The 25,554-nt window shown below is 39.2% G+C and overlaps 1 protein-coding gene across 2 annotated transcripts; it reads left to right on the top strand.

Moving 5' to 3' along the window:
* Positions 1-24,311, top strand: CUNH12orf50 (chromosome unknown C12orf50 homolog). 2 transcript variants are annotated; one of them, XM_052752893.1, is made up of 12 exons: positions 1-12; positions 330-450; positions 7,471-7,629; positions 8,629-8,706; positions 8,787-8,900; positions 10,963-11,073; positions 16,119-16,223; positions 17,372-17,488; positions 18,848-18,952; positions 19,207-19,410; positions 21,194-21,286; positions 24,286-24,311. In XM_052752893.1, the coding sequence occupies exons 1-12, from the start codon at positions 1-3 to the stop codon at positions 24,309-24,311; spliced, it is 1,245 nt and encodes a 414-aa protein (XP_052608853.1). The 2 variants fall into 2 exon arrangements, with proteins under 2 accessions (XP_052608853.1, XP_052608855.1); XM_052752895.1 differs by lacking the exon at positions 17,372-17,488.
* The last annotated feature ends 1,243 nt before the right edge of the window (positions 24,312-25,554 follow it).

Raw genomic sequence — 25,554 nt, forward strand, 5'->3', positions numbered from 1 at the left:
ATGGAAATGCAGGTAAAATGACTGATCGTCTTCACTAAAACACTCCTACCTTTACCATTGCAATAAACTTTTATCACAAAATAGGGAAGAAATCATTCTTCCTCCCCAACAATTTAAGTGTTTTTCACTTGGTTCAAACTAAACTTGTACAAAATAAAAGGACGTTTTATTTTTTAAATAGAAAAGCTTAGGGGGGCAAGATGTAGGAAACACAGACGATTCTAAGTCAGCCATTAAAGCTATCCTTTTCACATTGCGTTGTGTTCTGACAGCCTGCATTTATTGTGAGTAGCTAAACATTGTATTTTCTTCCTACTTCCTTTCCATAGCAAAACTGCAGCATTTCATGCTTCTGGGAAACCCAACCTCTTGGTTGTGTGAAGATCAGCTGTATTTTTTACCACAGCAAACCCCGAAATATCAATGGATTATTTTTGCCACCAAGTAGCAGTGAGTATCTCTGTCATAACTGGATCTCCAGTATTAGAGTCCGGTCTTGGTGTAGAAGGCTAGGGAGGCACAGTTGCAAACCCCCAGGTGAGAAGTGCCAGGCATCTCTCATAGGTGGGGAGAGCCAAGACATGCTCTGGGTTACGTGTCATTGTCTGTCACAGCAGCTGTCTGCAGTGATACAGAAATGCTCCTTTGTGGTGAGACTTGACATAGATTCTTCACAGAACACAGAGAACCTCATATTTAAGGGAACCTTGCTGGAGAAATTGGTGATCTCAAGGTTTTCCCTGATGCTGTAGCAACCTTATTCTGCTCCGGTCACCATATGTCTCTGGTGGAATGGTCCTAGATAAGAGCAGAATATGATATTAGTCCTTTGGGAATGAAAAGATTAGTTTCCTAGAACCTCAGTAAGTGGAGAGCTAAAACTTTAGCCCCTTTATTACATACTTGGGGAGACTTTTGACCTCATAAAGCACATCACATATGCAATACTTTTATTATTGTTTCTCTTCCTCACTAGAATGTAAGCATCTGGAGGCTGGGGAACATAATTAATTTCTTTGCCATTGCTTTGCAATGTCTGAACCAAAAAAAAAAAATGTGTAGTAAATTAGTTGCTTAGACAAATTGGTGGTCGAGAAGAGATAGAAACTTGCTGGGATGAAAGTGGTGAAGCTGTGTAACGGATTAACTTGGCTTTGTTAGTTTACAACGGTATGATTTTTATCCGGGGCAAAACATTCCCATGGCATTATTTTTTATCCGGTAGTTTAATCCCAGGGATTTCACTGGCTTTTTTAAGACCAGCAGGAAACAAAGACTACCTCCTCTCAGAGCAGAGCTGAATGAGATGCCTGTGTAAATGACTATCATTCGTCTTCCCACTGTTAAAATAAGCTCTGGTGTAAGTGCTGTAGTGTTGTGTGGGTTGTTCTTGTGTGTTGTAAATAGAACTAGGCTTTCTGGAAGTACCAACTTTTCCAACAGGGGTTAGGGCTTAGCCTGACACTTGGAGTAAGCCTCCGTTTGATAGGGTCAAATCTGCACCCGTGCACTGATTCCAACCCTTCCCAATAATCGTTCATGAGAAGTTATTAAAGAGATGTGTAGACAAATAATGCCCAGTTTCCTTAAATCTCCTTGACTCTTTGGAAGACAGGAAAGAGTTCCTTATACTCGCTACACTATATATCCAGCAGAGGCTCATTGTGTACACTTGGATGTTGAATAGAACTTCTATTTTGAATAGAACTAATTTCATTCTGGCTTTTATTTTTATGTCAATCAGTGTAAGAGACTCTCAGCTGGTCCTTTTCACTCATTCATCTCCAGCTTTCCTTTGTCAACACGACTCTATCTTCTCTGGATTTTCCTCTCATCTTTCACACTTTTATGTAAGAAGTTTTCCCTTGAGGACTCGAGTGCGATGGCACTCTTCACTGTTGACTGACAACCCCACCCCCCACCCCAACTCCCTCTCTTCCAAATCTCAAGTACCACCAGCTCTGAGTGTGAGAGGAGAGATTTTCTTGGTCCTTGCGGCCAATTTCAGACTGTTTCTGACACTTCTTTCTAATACTCTCCAGCATGAGTCTGATGATAATTATTTTTATTTGTTTGTTCCTTAGTGTTGTGCCATTGTCTTTTGCTATGTTCATCTACCTCCTTTCACCTCGTTTTCAACCACATGCAACTTGTAGATCATTGTTACTATATCAGTACCACTCTATTAATTCTTAGTAATTTCAATAGGAAAATATGTGCTCTATCATCACCCTAGCCTCTTTATGCTTCTAAGTCCTCAGTCACTGACCCCTGCAATATCTTCTCATGAGTCTCCCTGGCAACCAATGTTTTCCACACACTTCCCAATCTGTTACCATTCACTAACTGCAGGAAACTATTCTTACAGCCATAATATTGGTACATGACTCCCCACTTATTTTGTGCCTGTATCTGTTAAATTGCTCATGGTTAAAGAAAGCACATGACCATGCTGATGGAGTTTAAATTCTTGGCCATAGACCTCAAATGAGTCTATACTACTGACTTCAGCCATGTTCTATATTGGTCCTCAGCTACATCTCTATTCTTCTAGAATATGATTTTGTATTGTCTTCTTTCTCATTCATCTTCCAACATCTCCTCATCCCAGATGATTTCCATCTACCCACCTAACTACAATCTGTACTGGTCTCTTCTTCACACTTACCATAATGAACTATCATTCTCTATCTAGTCAGTCTCCCCACTTGGTAACTAAATGAACAATTCTTCCTGTGACTTCTACACAGCCATTTTAATTTACCCAGCCATTCCTTTCATCATATGAACACACATTTATCTTTTTATTAACTAAATAGTATTTCTTCTCAATCCGTTCTCTCACAAGTAGCTACTACTCCATGTTGTTGTTGTTGTTATTTTTTTCCCCACTGCAGTGGCTCTTAAAGTGTTTGTCTATTCTTGCTGTAAATATTTTCCTCCCTCCCTTCCTTCCTGTCTGTCTTTCTTTCTCTGTCTTTCTTTCTTCCTTTATTTTTTAGTAATCAGGTTTCTTTGGCCCTTCTCCCCACTGTGTGCAGATTATAAAATACACTGGTCAAATCTGAGTCCTCATGTCACCTGAGCTACTAGAAGAAGTGGACACATCTGACATCTCCTTCTCCTTTCATATAATTTCTTAGCAGCTTGACAACCTCAATAGTGTTTTCCTTCTGTGCCCTCCATAACTTGCCCTTGCCAGTTACACCTCATGGGTGGTATCCAAGGAAGTTGTTGAGTCTCCTTTTTTTTTCCTGTCTCCTGTCTTGTAATATCACCCAGTCTTATTTTTATTTTTAATGTTTATTATCACACGTTAGTTATACATAACAATGGGTTTGTTTATATTGTCTCATTTGTACATAGTTGATCTTGATCATAGTCACCCCTCTTTACTATTCTGTCACCTCTCATCACTTTTGTCCCCCTTTCCTTTTCCCCACTAGTAATTATTAGGTTTATTTTATTTACTTATTCGTGCTGGCCTGTGTCTTCGTGGGTGTCTATACTTGTGCGTGTTCAAGTGCACCTATCTGTGTACACAAATAGAGCCCAGAAGAGGATGTCAGATACCATAGAGCTAGAGTTCTAGACCGTCACAGGACTCCAGCTTGTCACATGGGTGCTAGGATCTGAACTCCAGTCCTTGGGGTTGTGCAGGACATGGTCTTAACCACTGAGCTCTTTCTCCAGTCTCAACTTTGTGGTTTCAATGATTCACACATCATTGACTCTGTTTACATACCACTCCAAATCGAGATTTCTCCCTCCCACACACACCACTAGACATCTGAATTCAACTTTTTACTTTGTCTCTGGATTTGTATGACTAACGATTGTTTCACATTTAACATGTTTAAGAGATCATGATTTTATCTGTACTTTTTCAAAACGGCTCCATCCATAGCTGGTTCTGACTCATCTTGACTGTAAGCCCAGCCTTGCAGTAGCTTAGGACATTTGAATCATCCCCCAAATTTCTGTCATATCCTGCATCTAATCCATACAGAGACATAATTCTACCACCTGGACATATCAGAGTCAGACTTCATCATCATCTATACAGTCTCCACACGGATCAAGCTGCCATGATTGTCTCATAACTGGATTGTTACAGCAGCTCCTGGTTTCCCCCTGCTTTCTCTCTTTATGTCTGTTCAAAGCCCAGCACCTACAGTCTTATGATCAAGCAGGTTTTGTCCTCTACTCAAAATCCCTCAGTGTCCTTTCATCTAATTCATAGAGGTCAGAGTCCTAACAAGAGCTTGAATTTGGAAAGTTATTTGATCAAGTACTCTGCTAGCTCCCCTGAACTCAGACACTTCTCATTTCACTCCAACTGTATATTTCCCTATTTGTCTTTCCTGGAGCATGTTAGCATATTTCTGTTTCCAGGGCTTTGCATGAAGTACCCTTTCCTCAATATCTTTGTGGCAAGCTACTTTATTTCTTCAAAGCTTTGCTCAAATATTGCCTTTAATGAGGTCTCTGCTTGGTGCCATAATTGAAATATAGCCTCCTGTCCCATCTCCTCCATATACACTTCTAATTTTCCTGGCCCTCCTCTATTTCCCGTTTGCCACACCCCATTAATTTCTCAGATGCAGTCTAATTTGTTTGCTCTGTGCATTGCTTATTGCCTAATACTTCCTTGTAGAATAAAATCTCCATGAGACCAAGGATCTTTGGTTTGTTCACTTGCCAATTCCGTACACTTAACAAAGGCATACAGCATTACCTCTTATAGATTCTAACCTGGGAAATCTTAGTTAATCATGTTACGCTGCAAACTCATTCATGTTAAGTTTTCCTCTGGCTCAGACACAGTTCTGTACTCTAGAAAGAAGATTCAATTTCTAGGTAGTAGACAGACTGTTGTTTTTGTCTGTTTTGTTTTGGTGTTACAAAGTACCAGAGACTGAGTAGTATATAAAGAAAAGAGGTTGATCTGGATTATGATTCTAGTGGATGGAAGGTCCAAACAACACAGTACCGATGATGTCCTGTGAGGGTCTCCCAGCTACATCACAATAAAGCAAAAGGAAATGTACAGGTGTAAATAGCACAAGGGGAGATTCCAGCCTCATGTTAAAACAGTCCACTCATGAGAACTCCATGAATCTCAGGAGCCCTGACCCTTATCAGAGAGAGAACATTAATCCATTCATGAGAGTGGCAGTTCTCCCCTCCAACTGGCCTCACCTCTTCAAAGTTCCACTACCTTATGACACCACACTGGGGTTCAATATTCTAGCACATCAGACTTTGGGAGATAAACTGTGTCCCAAGCATACAAAACTATCAAGGGCTTTAAAAAAAACCATGTACTGAGCTACCATATTACCTATTCATTTGGGAAATAATGAATACTATAGAAGATATAGTTGATCCCTAGCAGACCTGATAGTTCCCATATTTGTAGTGACATCTGTCTACCAAATGCTATGTCATTCAGAACTTGAATGATAAATCTTTTTCTTTTTTTAACCTTAAATCCTTACATTGTCATGTAGTACATTTATGGAAAAGCATCTACCTTTCTGTGTTTCATTAAGTACATATAACTACTTATAAATCCAAGGTGGACATATTATAAATTATGAAAAGACACAGCTAAAAAAGCATCAGTTAGTACGGAACATTACATAACTTATAGGTAATCATGTCCCTCGGGTCAAGATAAGATAAAAGTTAGATGTTAAAAAAGACAATCAGTGAAATGGTTTTTTGGGATTCCACTTGTTGAACTGAGGCCCACCCAACAGCACATGTAAAATAGGTGAGATGGAGCCACAGAGTGTTGGCTAAATCACCAGTTGTACTCTTCCAGGATTAGGTGCTTCCCAAGACAATTTTTCCATTAGTTGATTGGACACTGTAGATCATATCTATGCTCTAAGTGAAATTATCAATTATGCGCGTTCTTCATGGTTTTCTTCATGGGGCCGTGGGGCTTATATCAAACTGCCCATTAAGCTGGGCATGGTAGCACACACCTATAATCAATCTGTCATAAGCTGAAAATAAATTACTTTATTACATTACTCCCGACCTACCACAGCACCCTGATTTAACCAGAGCCCATGATTTAGCACCACAGCACACTATAGACAGAGTCCTTTACTTCTCGACTACGTTGCTGACTCAAATCTGTGCTCACAGTCACTGCCCAGCATCAAAGGGATTATCCCCGAGAATGGTGTCATCCCGAGAAAACATTAACATCCAGAGCTTGATGCTTGTCACTTCACAGCACTGTGAATGTAATCCACCCTAAACCAGGGACCAAACGTGGAATGCCACACACAATGTGTGAACTCCACATCCAGCTCATCACAATGATAAAGTATAGCAAATGACATATTTTCCCTTAGTTACAGACAAAACGTTGATAGTTATTCAATTGGTATAATAGTCTTTTGAAAAATAAAGGAAACATTTGAATATACAATTAATTAAGAAGATAATGGTTTAAAGGGACAGGTTTATATTATAGTCGGTAGAATTCTTGCCTACCACATACAAAGGCCTGGGTTTAAACCCCAGCCTCACATAAACCATGTGTAGTGGTATCCAACTGTAACCCCAGTTTTGGGGAAGTAGAAGCAGGACAATCATTCAAAGCCAGGTTGGCTGTAAATGAATGTTAGTTTGAGGCCAAGACTGGGTACAAGAAGCCCTGTTTCATGGTATTTTAAAATTGTATTTATTTATTTTATTTGTATAAGTTTTTGTTTTTGTCTGAATGTATGTTCCTGGTGCCTGCAGAGGCCATAAGTGGGTGTTGGATCCCCTAAGACTGGAGTTACAGACAATAACTGCCATGTGGGTGCTAGGAATTAAACGCTAGGTCTTCTGTAAGAGCAGTCAGTGCTCTTAACTGCTGAACCATCTCTCCAGCCTCCTCCTTCTCAAGATTTTGTTTTTTTTTAATATAAAATCTTGTTAATTTTTTAAGACTTTCATGTAATGTATTTTGATAATATTCACCACCCACTTCCCCTAACTCCTCTTAGATCCACTCTCCACCTCCCATCTTTCCACCTGTTTTTTGTTTGGTTTGGTTTTAAACCATCAGGACCAATTTCTACTGTCTATATACTCATGGATCAGTGGCAATCCACTGGAGTGTGATTAACCTACCAAAGGCCACACTAACAAAGAAAAATAAATTTTCCTTCTTCAAAAATTATTAACTGTCCAACTCTTCAGTTAGGGAAGGGACCTTGGGAATCCCTACTGCTTTATACTGGGATGTTGACTGGCTTGATTTTGAGCAGGTCTTGCTCAGGCTACTACAGCTACCATGATCTCATGAGTGCAACAGTTCTATCACATCCAGAAGACAAGAAACCATTTCTGGGTTTTTTTTTTTAAGAAATAAAAAAATAACAACAAAAAGAATGGTTGGTCATTGAATGTATTAGTAATAGTGGTTGAACAGACTAAAGCATTGTGTTTTCTCTGTAGACACCACCTTACAGAAAGAAAGTCAGGAAGGAAATCCACCCCCAAGCCAGAGTCAGGAACCTCTGAAACCCATGGAGAATGTATCACGACCTATCCATAATCCATTAGTTTTAAAAACTAACTTTGAAGAAGAGGAGGAGGAAGAAGAGGAACAAAATGGTTAGTACCCCTTTTCTTGGATTACAATACACATGTAAAAACCCACAGTATTTTCTTGGATTACAATACACATGTAAAAACCCACAGTATTTTCTACATACTCCTCAACAATTAGAGACTTAAGAAGCAACGTACATTCCAGATTTTGTTGAGAAAATACTAATATTATTAAAGAAATTAATTTTATTTTTTAATTTATTCTCTGTCTACATATGCTTATGCTTCTTTGGACTAAAAGGTTTTGTTGTATGATGGCTGGGAGACATATGTCATGTTTAATTAAGCACATGTACTTACAGAGCTACAGATAGCCTCATAAGAGACAACCTCAGTGACACTGATGTACATACATCTATGTCTCATAACATTTACTCCTTTGAGTTTTAAGGATCCAGGGAGTAGCTTGGAATTTAAAGTACTGTCATCTACAGCATCCCTGATCTTCTGTAGAGAAGTGTGGACAGAATTAGGGCCCATGTGTTCTGCATCATGGTCCTTCACCCTTTTTTCCCATATCATCACGGCACAGTGGAGCCATTCAGATGAACTCCAGATGAACACCTGAAATCGCAGATTTACTTTGTCTCTGCCCTGGAATGCATTTCTCTGTGGGTACCAACGGTCATAGCTTCATGCTTAGGAATACACAGAAGTCTTCAGCCGTTCTTTTTGCCTGTTATCATTTCTTCCTCTCTCGTGCCCACACGCTCTACCACACAGCATCTCAGCAAGTCTGTGCTTTCAGCTTCTCCTTTCAGGACATAGAGCATAAAATATACAATTTCTCTTCCGTGATTCTTTCAAATACTGAACATGGAAGCATTTTGAAATATGAGTTTGTTCTTTTTTATTTATTTATTTATTTATTTTTACTTCAAACATTAGATGAAGAACAGTCTCTCTATGAAAACAATATTTGGGATTTTTCTTTCTGATTTATAAATTTTCAGATTATTTGAATTTGGGGCAATTTAATTTTTAAAAAAATATATCCTATAGATGCTTCTAGTTTATGGACAAAGACACCTGAAGAAATTGAAGAGAAGAGAGCAATAAAGGAGATGTGTTATAAATCTGGTAAGAAATCAAATAATTGTGGGATTTCCAATGGTTGATATGCTCCACATGCTAACTATTCTTTTCTCATGGGAGTTTAGGTGAATACTATAGATTCCATGCTCCTCCGGACATTTCATCATCAAAAAGCGTAGCTTCTACACCAGAAAAGGAGTTAGAAAAGCCTTTGGAAAATGGCAGCGAATTGCAAGAAGGTAAGACTCAAGACGGTACTATTCAAGGTGACATGTAAGAGATCCTTAGTGAATAGACCCTGAATTATTTAGTGCGGTGTACACTAGAGCAGGATTAAATAATAAATAATACGTCTGGCTTGTGAGTGAGAAGGAAGCTTTTTACCGGATGACCCAAATTTCCTATGAAAGGATGCTGTTAATGTAATGATGTTTCCCCAGAGGAGCCGCCAAATGAATAGACTTCACAGATACAGGCAACCCTCACACGCCACACAGGCGTTCTGTAAATAATGTGCCTTTCTGTGTCCGTGGTAAGTCTTTCTGTGAGAAAGAGCTTGCTGTTTTATTTTAAATGGAAAGGGTAACCTAGGTCAGTGTGGACAAAAGTGAGGTGGCGAAATGATGTCGGTGGAAGAATGCGTCTGTTGAATGAATGTCTGTTGTGTGTCAGGCAAGTTCAAGGCAGTTTTGATGGGCAAGTCCTAGACTCTCTCTTTCATGGTGCATTTCTTCTGAGCAAGTCGGAGTTTGCTGCTGGTCAGCACCTTGTCCTTGAAGGCAAGACAAAGAGCATTGTATTGTGTATAGGAAAGCAGGAACTTAAAGAAAAGTCCATGAGTGTTAAAAGTTCATGCAGGTTTCCTGGTTTCAGAGTGAGCTTGTGTACATATTGTAGCAATAGAAGAGAATGTCATTGCTCCCTGATCTCTAGAGGACAGGAAGGAGGGAGGGTACACAGAGAGAGGAGCTAGCAGAGAGAAGGGAGAACGGAAAAAAGAGATGAGGATGGCTGAGGATGATCGGAGGGATACAGAACAGAGCATCTGTGCCTCCCTGCCTCTGTGTGGCAAGATGTTTAAACAGCTGACAGGAGGTGGCAGCAACAGACCATCAGAAGGTGGAGCAGACTGCAGCCTGTACTAACTAGATGCGAGAAACCTCAAAACAGGCGAACAAAAACAAAAGACCAAGTTACCAGTCAAAATTCAAAAGGGAAGATTGTAAAAGAAATGATACATACATTTGTATACATATAAACATTACCTTGTATTGCTTTCAGAAAGTTAATCCCTGAACTCCCTGATTGCTTACATCAGTAGATCTCAACCTTCCTAATGCGGCAACCCTTTAATACAGTTCCTCATGTTTTGGGTGACCCCCAACCATAAAATTATTTTTGCTGCTGCTTTATAACCATAATTTTGCGACTCTTATGAATTATGATGTAAATATCTGTGTTTTCTGATGATATTAGGCGACAACCCCTGTGAAAGGGTTGTTTGACCCCAAAGGACTCGTGACCCACAGGTTGAGAACTCCTGATTTAGATGCACAGCAAATGTTAATATTTTACTACTTCTGGGTTTTTACTTAGTGTTAGAGTGAGTGTGAACACTACCATTACTATTTTCTGAACTGCTGCAAGTGAAGATATGGTGCTCTATGTTCTTACACAACTGCAGCATAAATGTTAAAATCAGGAAACTTCCTCTGAAGCAGTGTTATTGTTTACGGGTTCCCTCCACACATTTCACCAGCTAGGCCTCTGTTATCCACAAAGTGAATTTACTCTTTCTTGGCATACTATCCAGTCCAGAATCTCACACTGCTTTAGGCTGCTGTGTATCTCTTCATTCTGATGTCAACAGCTTACTTTCAAAGTAGATTATTTGGAGATGTACAATGAAATTTAGAGAATAATTATCAAGTATCAGTAATAATGACTCTAATGCTGTTTGCTAAATTAATCATGAAGAGAAGGAAACAAAAGAATTATTTCAAATCTACGACAGTGAAACACCAGATAAACTAAACATATTACACTCACACAATAGTGTAAGATTGTTTAAACCTCTCATTGCCATTTAGTTACCAATCCAAAAAAGAACAAACTACTGCTTTTTTGTCATTTATCAAAATTAGCTTGAAATAAATGCACTTATCTATTGTTCACCAGATCATTACACAAATTGTGTATATATTAGTGTCTAAGCTACTTAACTGTCGCCATGAATTCTATCACAATCTTGTTTATAATGTAAAGGTGGCTGGAGTGACTTTTTATTTCTTCCATTTCTAGGGGATGGTCTCACAGTTCCAACGAAGTTTAGCCTCTTGGACAGGCTGGGCGAGGCAAAAACATCACTGGATAGGAAACCAAGGACTGACATTGCTACTTTTGAAAATGGAGGTGAGCTAGATGGTTCTAAATGTGTTACTTCTGGAACTGAGTTTTTGTCCTTAGTTTTTTGTTTTTTGTTTTTAATATATTTCCTGTTTGATGCAAGGTTTGGAAATCCCGCATAAAATAAGATGCTCTGAAAGGCTGGCATCTATACCATATGCCTTAAAAGAATTTACACTCCATGTAGAAGGCAAGATATTCCAGTTTCCATACCATTATGAGAAATCTGGTGTGGATGTGTGTGCGCTCAACTTCAGGATATAATTCAGATATTAAGCACATGCATTTCCATACTACCACAGAGCCAAGTGCAGGAGCTGTAAGAGCTAATCAGTAGTAAGTGTAAGAGGTAATCAGTAGTAAGCTTGAGCCAGTAGGCCATACAATTGGTAATTAATATAAGCCTTTCTGTGTTTACTTGGGTCTGAGTGGCTGCGGACTGGGCGGGACACAGGAAAACTTTCAGCTACAAGACGGGGTTAATAAACACTTATAGAAAGTTATGGCAGTTATATTTGAATATATGTATCATTTACACCAAGACATTCATTATCATTGTTTCTCATAGCTTAAATATTTTAAGACTATTGGTCATTAGAGTATAAGAAAATCTCTCCTCTGTTAGAAATGCTAGTTTCTTGAGAAGATGTAGACACCTTTTTCTGATGCAGAAAAAAGATTGATAGGAAGAATATATGTCAAAGAAGAGAGGAGGCTGAGAAAAGTGCCAACATATGCCATCAAGGCTGGAGCACGTTGGCGATGCTCTCCACAGGCCTGATTTCCACCTGTTTTCAGCCATTGTCTTCAGTCAATCTTTCCCCCTTGTGCTAATTTTTTTCTTTTTCTTTCTTTCTTCCTTCCTTCCTTCCTTCCTTCTTCCCTCCCTCCCTCCCTCCCTCCCTCCCTCCCTCTCTTCCTTCATTCCTTCGTTTCTTTCTTTCTTTCTTTCTTTCTTTCTTTCTTTCTTTCTTTCTTTCTTTCTTTCTTTCTTTCTTTCTCTCTCTCTCTCTCTCTCTCTCTTTCTTTCTTTCTTTCTTTCTTTCTTTCTTTCCTTCTCTGTAGATGAATTTCTAAATGTTCTTATTAAATAAAAAACACGGAGCCAAATATAGGAGTGAAAGCCTTAGATCAGGGAAATAGTGAGAGCCACCAGCCAACCTACCTCACCGACTCTGCCACTTCCAAACGCCATGACTTCCTGTCTACCCAGGCTTTTATTGCCTTGCTATTCTGCCCTCTCATTGGCTCTCTTAGCCCAGCTACCATACTTTCTCTTCCTACACAGCTCTGTCACTGTCTGTCTGTCTGTACAGACCCCCAGGCCTCTATGGTTGGTACTGGGATTAAAGGCATGTGTCACCATGCTTGGCTCTGTTCCCTAGTATGGCCTTGAACACTCAGAGACACTGGCTGCTAAGTGATAGGATTAAGGGTGTGTGTTACCACTGCCTGACTTTCGTATTTACTTAAAATGGCTTGCTATTTCCTCTGATCTCCAGGCAAACTTTATTTATTAGCATACAAATGAAATATCACCACATTTATCTCTCTCTCTCTCTCTCTCTCTCTCTCTCTCTCTCTCTCTTCCTCTTCTTCTTCTCCACCTCCTCCCTCCTCTATATCTGCAGTAGACTCAGTGTTATCATTGGTTGCTTTGAAGCAACAAGTTCTAGCTCTAGTGAGAGAAAGAGCAAAACTGACATTTTATACTTGGGCAAAATATTACTAAATTATCTGGCTTTTTTGGTTGGGAAAAAGTTATTTCCAGTCATTGATGAACTAACCCTTTCATGTAAAACACCAGCTTCCTTCATATGCATTTCTTGCTTCCTTGAGACTTAGGAAGTGTGAGACTGGCATTGCACTTCCATTATTCTTTCTAATACTTCTGTGAATAATCAACTGTTTAACAGCAGTACTGGAGGATGTTAAGCTCTCAGTCATCTGGGAGAGGGGGTTCCTGAAATAGTGAATCTTGGTGATTCTCCAGCTACCATAAAAGTCTTTGTTCAGTTACAAACATTTCCGGGGTCTCCGTATATGCTAAATTGATAATTTGAGTCTTCTAAATAGTTGATAGACCATCTTGAGAGGAAAAGTGGTACATTTTACAATTGTAGCTAGCGAGTCCATATTTAATTTAAACACGTGAAACATTGTTTCTAGCTTTATTATTTTCAATGTCTTCTTGAACTCTGAATTTAATGAAGCATGCTACTCTGAGGTACATAGCTTGGGAAGAAATTCCACATGCACACCCATCTGTGTAGCTGTATTTTTATGAACTTATTGGCTACCTTGACATACTCTTTTGTCAAGTTCTGTTATATCCCAATACCGCTTCCATCAGCATTTTATTATCAGTCACTAAGGGACTAGCAAAGGCAATAATCACGTCTCGTTGATAACCACACTCTGATCTTTGCCCCCACAGTTTAGTTTTACATATTTAATCGCTATTTAAATGGAGATGTACAGTTTGGGTTCCTTCAGTTTGAGTATTTTAGTTTAGTATTTAAGTTTAATTGTGTGAAATATGTCCACATTGTTGATTGTTGCAGTAACTCTTTGACACTGCTGTTTAAATTTCATACATATACATAGATATGCATAAAAGGAGGTAGTGCATATATGCATTTATATGTACCTATTTACAAACATTCTAAATGTGCATGCATTTCTTTCTGAACACACACACACACACACACACACACACACACACACATACACACACACACACACACACACACACACACACACACACACACACACACGAGAGGGGGTGGGCTGGGGAGAAAGGATTCCCAGTATTCCCAGCAGCTGTAAAGATGGCATGAACATTGAATGAGCAAATATTAAACTGTCTATGTTTTAAAGAGAAAATGGAGTCTGGAAGCATTAGGTGACTCTGCTCAGGCTGTGTCGCTCGGCAGGTGCCAGTGTTAGGATTCAGATCCCTTGCAGCTTCCCTTGCGTTAAAGAGATGGCACAATGCTGCCTTGTTCTCCTGAAAGTCCCATCCTGTGGCCATCTCTGCATGAAAACACAAGCAGGAATGCTGAGCATATCACCTCGGTGGAGGAATGTGTGCAGCTGAGAATTCTAATTTCTCACCACTCTGTGTGGCGTTTTTGAAAAGTACCAGCAGTGCCAACAACAGACATCGCTTCTACCTTGTGGCTCTTCTGTTGCCTAGCTTGTGATACCTCATTTTAGTTCACGTTTCCCTAATGGTTAATGGCATTGAACGCATTTTTCAGGAGCTTATTGTCTACCTTGACTTCTCTTTTTGTCAAGTTCTATCTTGATACCACTTTTTATTATGAGTTACTCTAGAGACAACTGGATCCTTCTTGCTGACCCAAAGTCTTGCTTGCTAATGCTTCCTCTTTGCTTCCCCCCGCTACTTTAAATAAAATTCTACTGTCTCTCTGTCTGACCTTTTAAAGAATTTCCCACCATTTTTTTGGGGGGGGGGATGTAATAGTCATATTACTATTTTTTTCTTCCTTGTTGTTTTACTTAGATCATTTTCAATTTCCTCTGGTTTTGATAAACATTTGAGTTTTTGAGTTTTTTTTTTTTCGTTTTTCGAGACAGGGTTTCTCTGTGTAGCTTTGCGCCTTTCCTGGGACTCGCTTGGTAGCCCAGGCTGGCCTCGAACTCACAGAGATCCACCTGGCTCTGCCTCCCGAGTGCTGGGATTAAAGGCGTGCGCCACCACCGCCCGGCTGAGTTTTTGAGTTTTTTAGTACACCTTTTCAGTTTTAATTAGATGCTGGACATTGCAAGTGAAATACTACATACTACTTTTTCACAGGTTATTCCATAACTTGTTTTTTAATGTTCTCTTTACTTTTGTTACACTGGGGCTTGAGATATACCTAGAACCTTGTGCCTGCTAGGTGAGGGCTCCTCGACTGAGCTGCATCCTCATCTGAATATTATTTTCAAAGAAGGTTACTAGGGGGCTCAAGAGATGGCTCAGTAGGTAAATTGACAGGTAAGGATAAGGCCCCAAGTTCCAATCTGCAGAACCTACACAAAGTCATACATGGTATCATGTGTCTGAAATCTTTTGTGTGTGTGTGTGTGTGTGTGTGTGTGTGTGTGTGTGTGTGTGTGTGTGTGTTTGAGACAGGGTTTCTCTGTGTAGCTTTGCTGTCCTGGATCTCGCTCTGTAGACCAGGCTGGCCTCGAACTCACAGAGATCCACCTGGCTCTGCCTCCCGAGTGCTGGGATTAAAGGCGTGCACCACCACTGCCCGCCCTCATGTGTCTGAAATCTAAGTACCCCTACAGAGCTATGGGAGCTGTAGACAGGAGAATCCTTGGAAACTGGCAGGTTAGCTAGCCTGACAAATACAACAGTAAACAAGAAACACTATCACAAACATGGTGGGAGGTGAAGAGCAGCACCTGAGATTGTCTTTTGATCTGCACTGTAACACACACACACACACACACACACACACACACACACACACACACACACACACGCACACAAATGCATTCACATGTATATGTATACATAAACACATCACACATACACAGGAAAATGGTTATTTAAAACAGATAATTTTTTGCTTAATAAGAATAAATTTCATGTTGAAGGTACTATAAATCTCAATTGTAGCATTTAAAGCTAGCATATGTATTTATCTTGAAAAAATGTGGAAGATCTTTAAGGAAAACCAAACTGCTTTCATGTATCTGGAGATTTCAAATGAAGGATAAGTTACATTTACTGTGAATATCTTCTAAAGATCACTATGTTAGAGGGAAGTTAATTTTGTTGAATATGTGAACTTTCTTGCAATTATCTATATGTCAGTTTACATTCTGGCCACTCAAATAATATAGCTAATCCACATACACACTAGCCTAAGCATCTCTGATAGAATGTGTAGAGATATGGGGGGGCGCATAATCTGAGACATGTTTAAACAAAAGTGGACACCAGAGATATTGTGATCATTCCTGTATTAAAAGGTAGTCATGTGCCTCTTGTTACTATTGCTGCCCCTGACTGTGAAATTTTATTCTAGGAGGTGACTGCTATGCTCCACAGAGGATCATATTTCTTGGAGTAGATGAAAGTGAAGCATTAGCTGAAGTGAAAGAAATCACCTCAAAATGCTCAAATATCAAAGGTAATGGGGTCATGTGATAAAACTGACCCATCTGTAGGTTGGGCAGATAAATTAAATGAACATCTTAGTTGTTATGGAAACCAAATGTAATCAGAAAGGTAATATATTGGAAAGTACTGAATAGGACACCAGAACCCCAAGGCTCTGAACTGGCTGCACACTTAATTGTTTTAAGTTTTATAGCCTGTTTCCTAGTCTGGAAAGTTTGTCTCTTGGGCAATGACATTCCAAGGGCTCTTTCAGCTGTAAGGTTATTGGCCTCCTTAAATGGCAATACCAAGACCTTTGAAGTTTTTTTCTTTTTTAGCAACTTAAAACAGAATGACCAAATTTCCTTAGAAACATTGTTCATGAACATTTTGAAGAGATCCATTCTTGTGATGACATACCCATTACGCAATAATTGCTAGCAACAATCTGTGAATATTCCAGGGATAAAGTAAATGTCTCCTCTTGAGCCTTGTGTCACTCTATCTGTCTGCAGCTGGGAGTTCTCTGGTGGACAGAAGTGTAGGAAAAGACATTTGTGTCAAATTATTTAGTGGAAAATTATATGTAAATCTGTCTCATAATCAGAGTTAATTTTTTCCCTAATCAATCAAAGAAATTCTAGGGGGAAAACCCAGCTATATTAATTTGGAGGCCACTAGCTAGCCTTGTATGAGTGCCTAAATTTAAATTGTAATGTATAAAGTTCTAAATTCAGCTTTTCAACTGCACTAGCCCCCACACCAAGTAGTAAATAGACACATGTGAGTATGGGCTATTATGTGAAACAGCACAGATTTAGAACATTTTCATACTTGTGAATATGGATAGTCCCCCTGCCAAGCACAGGTCAAATGAACATGGTCCCATTGAAAGTGTCTTGAGAACTTAAATGGGCTTATTCCCTGTAAAATACACCATCTACTTAAAATTTTCAAGGAGATGCTAAAACACAGAAATCTCTCTTGTGCATTTCCACTTGTGCATGGAAGCTATAGTTTGAGTTTTTAAAGTTTTATCAGTACTTGAGGGACAGTGTGTCAGTGAGATGATTTTAACCAGGCTTTCTAGAAAATGACACACATATGCAGGAGGTGTGCCCATCTGAAGTGTTTCTTTTACTAATATTGACATTTTATTTTCTTCGTTTGCTTTAGAAGAGAGCAAGGACAGTCTACATCCAAAGCGCCCCCTAACTACTCGCCTAGTCCCTACAACACATATATTAAATGCTACTGAGAACATCAGGATGAAGTACAGAGAGACCCCATCTTCAAGTAAGACAGTGCTTCTGTCACTTTTAGACCTTGAATGTGTCTGTCTTATTATGGACGTATTTTTCTTATTTGCAAGATAATTTGAAATGGAAAGAAAAAAGAAAGAAAAGGAAAAAGTGTGCTTTGAAAAATCTGCCATTTGAAGCAGTAAATAGTATTTTTCTTCTAAGTCCAGAGTGCAGATTGTGATATAGGTCCCAGTCAATTATACCCACTAGTTTAAGGTACATGTTCATGTAATAGTAAACTGCCTGTGCAGAAGGTCATTACCACAGCACGTTAGTTTTTGACCATCGTGGAACATATTGGCAGTTTTGTAATTATTATGGATCATTTTTCTCGATCTGGCTTCTCCTGGGCATTGGTGCTTTGAGCTGGTACTTTGATGGATTCTGCTTCATCCCTTCTCTCCTTCCCCCTGATCCTTGTGTCATTTGCTGAACTCCTGTTAATGTTCTTGGTTCTCAGACACTGAAGGAGAGAAGAACCACAATAACTTCCGGAAGGAAACTCATGTTAATAGTACTTGTTATAACTTTGGATGGTAGCATCTTAGGTGTGGGAGTATGGGAGTGATGTATGGGGAGGAGGCAAAGATTCTGAGGGCTGAAAGCTTAAGCTAAGGCAAACACAGATTTATTAGCCTACTAGTGGAAGACGACTCTAATCTGTACACTGATACTCATTTTCCCTTGTAGTCTTTTGTGATTAGCAGAATGCCTCTAAAAAATTGGTTTAGGAATCTCTGAAAAACATTCCTTAGGGAAGCCTCGAGAAACTGAGAATGCATGTAGAAATTTTTGATATGAGTGTATCCACATAACGTGAGACGAGTGTGACTAGAAGCTTCCACCTTCTTTCTTATAGTCAGTTTTGCCCTACCAAACTGAGTAGTCAGCCTCGTAACACTTTAAAAAGGATATGGAGAAATTCAATGAAAGTGCTTCAGGTATTAACCTAACTCATTAAGAAATAGTAGTTTGGGCTTAAAAAGTACAAAAAGATTCATTTTGAAGATAACAATGACGACCTTAGAACAGCATTATGTGCGGATTTGTAATTATGATTGGAGTGCACTTTTGTGCTATTTTAAGAAGCCCATGCATTCCTTTGGAGAACAATAAAACGTTTTTTAAAGGAAAGCAACTTATTGAAGGTTTTTTTTTTCTCATTAATGTATTTCCAAGGGGGATTTCTTTTCGACACTTAAAAACCAGCCACTCTTTGTTCTAAAAACTAGTTTTAGAGTGACACACTTTTGCTTGATGTGAGAATGCACAGATAGGTAATTATCACCTCAGTAATTTTCAGATAAAAGCATCTCTCTTAAAAACTGTAAAAATTTGTATCTCCTCCAAGTGAATGATGTCCAGCCAGTGAGGAAGCCTCATTTTAAAGGTGTGAAGAAAAGAAAATGGATTTATGATGAACCAAAGAACTTTCCTGGCCCTGGAATGCGGAGAGGTAGAATATCTAAGTGTTTGGTATTTCTAATCATAATTTTCACAGAGATTAAAAATCAAATATTTCCCACTCCAAGGAAAAATTATTGCCATATAACTTCAAGTCTACTGTAAAGGTCACCCCAGCTCTTCTCTGAATGCTTAAATTTTCTTTTATTTTGCCACCTCATACTTCATGCACTGTGTATTTTTTTTTTTTTTTTGAATGTGAGTCTGGCTTGTTTCATCCCTCATCTCTATTCTCTTGATTTACAGTAGTACACACCCCAAATCCCAAACATAAAATGAGTTACCATCATCATAATAAAAACCGAAATGCTGAGAACACCTCCTATATGCATGTCCAAAGAGACGCGGTAAGAACGGTCACGCTGAACACCCCTCCCGGAAGCAGGCCCACAGGTGGGTCCTACAACAAAACTGACGTCAACAAGGAGCCCAAACTCAACCTCTGCCCAGGTGAGGTTCTTTATTGATGTGGTTCACTCTTGACCGATGCACTTCGCCTTAGTGTAGGATTTCCCCCCACGGAAACCCGATCGTCACTCCTCCCTCTCGCTGCTTTTACTGGACTAGCATCATTGTAACGTCTGCGATACTGAGCAGAGGATTGCAACCATGAGGAGTCGTGCGTGGTTTCAAGGACGGGGAAGAGTCCTCATGCTGGGTGCTGAGGAGGTGACACCGTACCTCCTTAGGGATTCGCCTCCATGTACTGCCCTTTGTTCACCCTGGGCAGTTTTATTTCTCTAGGGAGGATTCTTTTTACGTGGTTGACATTTTCTTGTTCCACTAAATGCACTGTTCAATTATTACTGTCAGATGACCACCCTGTCTTTTCTTGAGGACATCCTGATTGCTTTCCGAAAGGGTTAGTGTGAGGGTTAATGGCAATTTTTCTTACACCCTCTCCTCCCTCCCACCATGCCCTTCTAAATCACTTCATCATGTCATAGGCAAAGGCATGGTGTATGTCAGGAAGTACAAGGCCACAGGAGAGAATTTCTTTTTCTTCCTGCTCAAGGTGAATTGTGCTGGTTTGAAGCTGGGTTTCAGTTCTCTTGACTTAACAAAACGTCCTTCAGTTCCCTGTAATTTACATTGTAGCTTTTATTCACAGTGTAGTTTGTGAATTCCACTTCTCGAGAACTTTTGGAAACTTTAACAACTTAAGTAGATGTTTCACTTTAATTGTTCGTTTTAGACTATAATGGTGTATGGATGTGTATAAGCAAATAAGTATGCACTCAGAAGAAACTGATTTTAATTGTATTGCTATAGCATTATGCTGTTTATTCTTTTTGCTGTAATACTGGTGTGGCTATGAAAACTACAATGCATACTAGCACAGTGCATTGCCTAAGTCTAGACTTGTGTGAACTGAATGTGCCACCCACTCTCCTGGACTCCACTGTGCCTCATTCGTGAAAATATCAACACACAAAACCGACACAAGAAAGAAAATTCTTGATATTATTATAAGTCACACTCTGAGAACTATAGATGTATGGTAATAATCCTGAGAACATATAATATAACATATATATAACAATGTTAGGGAGTAGATAAAATCATGTCATTATAGACAACTTATTCTGTGTGTGTGTGTGTGTGTGTGTGTGTGTGTGTGTGTGTGTGTGCCTGCTCTTGCTTCCTGAGGCCTCAAGTTCACGATTTCAGTGGTCACTGTTTTTACAGAGGGCACTTTCTTTAGGCAAATGTAACTTGTTGTTTTTAAAATAAAATTAAAAATATATTTACAAAGTAGATTATGTATTGTCTGAAATGTTAATTTTCTTTATTTTTTTTAGATTGTATAATATACTTATATCAGCTCTCTCTTCCCTTTCCTCCCTCCAAGGCCTCCCACAAACCTCTCTTTGCTCTCTTTCAAATTTATGGCCTCTCCAAACATTAGGACGACAGTGTGCTAAGTCACAGAAGAAAGGTCATGAAATACTGTATCCAGACATTGTTCGGTCTTCTAGATTAGCCTCATGGGATAGAGCCTTATTTGAGGAAATGAACAGTAAATTAAGAGATTTGTAACCATGCTTGCTGATCACTTAAGTGGGCTTAATAAACTCACTTGTATCCCTGTTGCCTTAGTTTTCAAATGGTAGAGGAAACACGTGGAGGATAATTCTTACTGCTGAGGTATTTATAGCTTTAGAATGCTCTTGGAATGTAGTTGTTCGAATTCAGCAATATTTGCTAGCAGTCTTCTTTTTTATTTTCTCAGATAAACATATGTCAACATCATATAATGGTTCAGCCTGGCGAAGAAGAATTCCTTTTTCAAAAACATATTCAAAAACGGAAAAGATATATCCAGGTAAATACCCACTGGTGACTTTAATGTGCCATATAGTCCTGGAAATAAATTACAAGTTCTTAAGTCAAGACAGATTTTAAAACATTTAAAATAAAAAAAAATTTCAAGATCATTTAACTACATATGAGACCTGGGGAGTTAGTAGTCCCCCAGTACAGTGGCAAGTTAATATTACTTTATTTCATGGTGTTCAGGTTTACCTATTTTTATGTTATCAGAAAACCATTTGATATTGTTTTTCCTCTCCATCAAACATAGTAATTGTAATAATTACATATGCTAAACTACTCTTTGCTATAATACAGTGCAAATATTTTGCACTAATAAGATATTCTCTCTTGCTGTATTTACCTTAGACAGATGTAGGCTGGTAAAGGCTAGCAGTCCATGAATTTGATTGCCAAGGAGGTATCAAGTGTATTCTCCCACTTGTTATACATTGTACTCACCAAGGGAACAGGAATGTTGGGAATCTCAGATTAGACATTTGTTAGGGATCCTGACCACAGACAGGTCTTTGCTTAGAAATTAGTTACAGTGAATACAAATTATTCCTCAGACAACTGAATCTTTCAGAACAAATAATTCAGATAGGGACCTTGTATCTAAATGAATATCCTAGTATTTTTAAAATATTCTGATGCCATAAGCTTTTATACCAGGGCCTTCCAGAAGGTTCACATAAAGACTAGCTATTCTCCTTTCTCCAGAGGAAATGGATTAGATGACACTTTTTTTTTTTTTTTTGGTTTTTCGAGACAGGGTTTCTCTGTGTAGCTTTGCGCCTTTCCTGGAACTCACTTGGTAGTCCAGGCTGGCCTCGAACTCACAGAGATCCGCCTGGCTCTGCCTCCTGAGTGCTGGGATTAAAGGCGTGCGCCACCACCGCCCGGCTAGATGACACTTTTTAAAAACCTCATTTGACTTCAACTGTGAGTCAGTACCCAGAATCGGTATACAGTTACATTTTGGAGACAGCTCCTAGCTCCCCTCATTTTCCAAACCAAATTATGCTTCAAGAGAATATTGACAACGGTATTATTGAACTGACTGAATTTTCTCTTAACTTGGGCTGGATTGTCACGTGCGATCAAACATAATTTGAAAGGGAACAGAGGAGAGAGAAAACGAAAGTAATGATACAATGAAAATCCTTGACGGAACTAGGCATTTCTAAGTCACAGCTTTTCTCGCTATGGTTTCTGTCTGAGAGGGACGCGTTTGGAATGTTAAGGATGTGCTCTGTGCCCTAATACCGTCATACTTGTTAATTTTGGACCCCGGTGGCTCCCTCCCCCAAACCAAATTGTTAGACAGCGGCAGGAGAAGTATTTGGGGGATGGAGAAGTCCTTCAGAAGGTGAGTGTGTACCATCTATGTGTACTACAGAATCCAAGCATCCATGCCGGGCTACATTGTACTTCTCAGGTTCCGGGCATGGGGAAAAGCTCTGAAAAGAATGTCTCAGGGCCACGTGGTTAGGGGAAAGGCAGGCCCCCTCTCACATGGGAGGTTGAAGACCGCTTCTTGAGAGTTCTAAGTGTCAAGGATACGTAGGAGAGCATCACACAGTCCTGTGGGAGACAGCCCTTGAAAAACGGAGAGATCACGGTGTGAATGCACGAAGCGTTCTGGCAACAAGTGAGGGGATGAACTTCAGAAAGATATGTTTGTTGTTGAACTCTACTGGGGTGAGCGTGGCACTGAGCTACGATCTCAACAGATGGCCTCTGACAGAGATGTAAGTAGATAACCAGCCCAGCATCCAGGGAGCAAAACCTTGTTCATGAAAGAATGATTTGAGGATCGACTGCAATGCCATCCTCTGGGAGTTCATTAGAAATGTAGAGTCTCCGTATTATCCCTGCTGTGGCAGGATCCCATCTTACCAACATGGCCAGGTGACTAGGGTGCACATTAAAGTTTGTGAAACTCTAGGCCGGTTAACTGGGTTAAGACCCAGCTACATCAGGCCTGTGGAAATTATGTATTCTCTCTTTGGCTGCCACATGGCAGCTACCATTCTCCTTGACCCATCCCAGAAATTAGGAACAGCCACACAGAGTCTGGAGTTGGAACAAAACCCCAAGCAAAACCTTTAAATGTGACTGAATTTTGAAATCGAAGTGACTAAGAAATTACCAAATTCAACTGAATTTGTCTACAAAGGTCTATACCTCAGGAAGAATGAGGACTTATATTTAAGGTCTATATATTGTAAAACACTTTATAAAATGAATAATATTTTATAAACGGCATGTATGTTTTCTTACTTGCTTTTGATTGAGAAAGTAGTAATGCCCAAAATTCATCCTTTCTGGTTGTTGTTGTCATCTTCAGAACAAAAAGAGAAAGATTAGCTTGTGTTTCTTCCCACACATATTCTTGCTAGGGCGCAGAACAGCCATTGTGACATTTCCCAGTGGACAGATGGATTGCTGGAGGGAAGAGACAGAAAACACAAGCTGCCAGTTGCCCGTTCCTCTGAGTCTCTGGCAACCAAGACCAAGGAAATGTAAACTGACCCCAGGAGTTTTTTGGGAAAATGTTGCAGGATGCTGTGGGTGCAGTGGGAGAGGAGAGGAAAGAGCTGGTCGACTATGAGGATCAGGGACACATGTTGAAGGGGGCTGGAGATATTTTCATTGCCAGCCTTCCCTTGTGGCCTCATGGCCATTCTGATAGGGACATACCAGAGTGACTATGGAAGCGCCTGTCTTCATATCATAGAATGTTCATTCCATTCATTGTGAGTGTCCTCTAAATGCAGATTTATATGCAGTGTTAATTTAATCTCTCACCAACCTTCTATCTAAAATGCAATGCTGAAAGAGCATGGAAAAGAAACCTAGGAGGCTTGAATGACATTAAAAAAACATAATAGAACACTAAGCTTGGTTTTGTTTTTGCCTTTAGATTTTATGGTAATTAACAAAAGAAATATGAATTATTGATGCTCCAAACCAAAATGTAAAATATTTTGTGTGTTTTATTATTAGAGCCAAGAAGAAATGGAAGTAAGTAAACTTGGAGGTTGAGAGAAGAGAAAAAAATGAGAAAAGAGAAAAATGCCAGCCATCACCTGATTTACAATCAAAAATGAAAATTCAAAGAATGAGATATTCAAGTACTCCATAGTATATAGTGGATAGCCAAGGATGATAAGATGCAAATTCTGAGAATATGATGCAGGGAGAACATTGTGCTCTTGCAAAACTGATAAAATGCAAATTGCAAACAGCTGCCTGTTTATTTATGTATGTCTGGGATTCATTCAATACATTACCGCAAACATTTAATAAAATTTCAAAGTTTGACAATTAAAATCATTCTTTAATCATAAGCAAGTTAGTTCGCACAGAGCGAGGAGTAAAAGCGTGTTCGGATCTCTGCTGTTTGTGATAGTCTTTATGGAAAACAATTTCCATTTTCTTTCTTTTCCTAGGTCTTCCGCAGAGCTCTCAGCAATAACTCATAAAGCAAACACAAATTCAACAGAGTCCCAGGCTTGCAGTTGGTGATGAACACCTTGGGGGAATTTTAATATAAATACCCTTTGATGTATGAGAGAGAGAGAGAGACAAAGTGGGTTTATCATGCAGGGAAGTTGCTGAACAGTATCTTTTAATTGGCAACTGCAAAATCTGTCTGCCGAAAGGTGCTACACAACACTGAAAAGGGAACATTTTCCTGTCACAAAAACAAAAATTATATGATCATAATGGAGCAAAGGAGATTCTTTTAAAAAATAGTGAACTGATGTAGTTCCCAGAAGTATTACTTAAGTTCCAAGCCTTCAGTAACTCCAGAAGTCCAGACCTAAGTGAGATGCCAGATAAGTGATGTCTCAAGCCTTCCATCACACACTCAGGAGGCAGGGGCGGGCAGATCTTTGAGTTCAAGGTCAACCTGGTTTACAAAGTGTGTTCCACGTCACTCAGGGCCACACAGTGAGACCCTGTCTCAAAAACAAAAACAACAAAGTGAGGCCTCACCTGGAAGCTTTTATTATTATTATTATTTTTTTTCATTTTAGGATCGTGGATTTTGAATAATACATTTTTAATTTAATTTTTGAAAATCTACTCAAAATTACCCATTTTCAGTGTGACTAAAACAAAAATGTGAGTGTTTAGTTTTCAATCTTAAAGATCAATGTAAGGCTTTTATTTTTTTAAATGAAACACTCTAGTATTTGCACTTGTGTACAGGGATAGCTTTTATTTGCACAATTTTCTGATTGAGTTGCCTCTTAATAGTTAGAGGTG

The sequence above is a fragment of the Peromyscus californicus genome, unplaced genomic scaffold (assembly GCF_007827085.1).
Source record: "Peromyscus californicus insignis strain IS unplaced genomic scaffold, ASM782708v3 Scaffold_24__1_contigs__length_46423439, whole genome shotgun sequence".
Classification (NCBI taxonomy): Eukaryota; Metazoa; Chordata; class Mammalia; order Rodentia; family Cricetidae; genus Peromyscus; species Peromyscus californicus.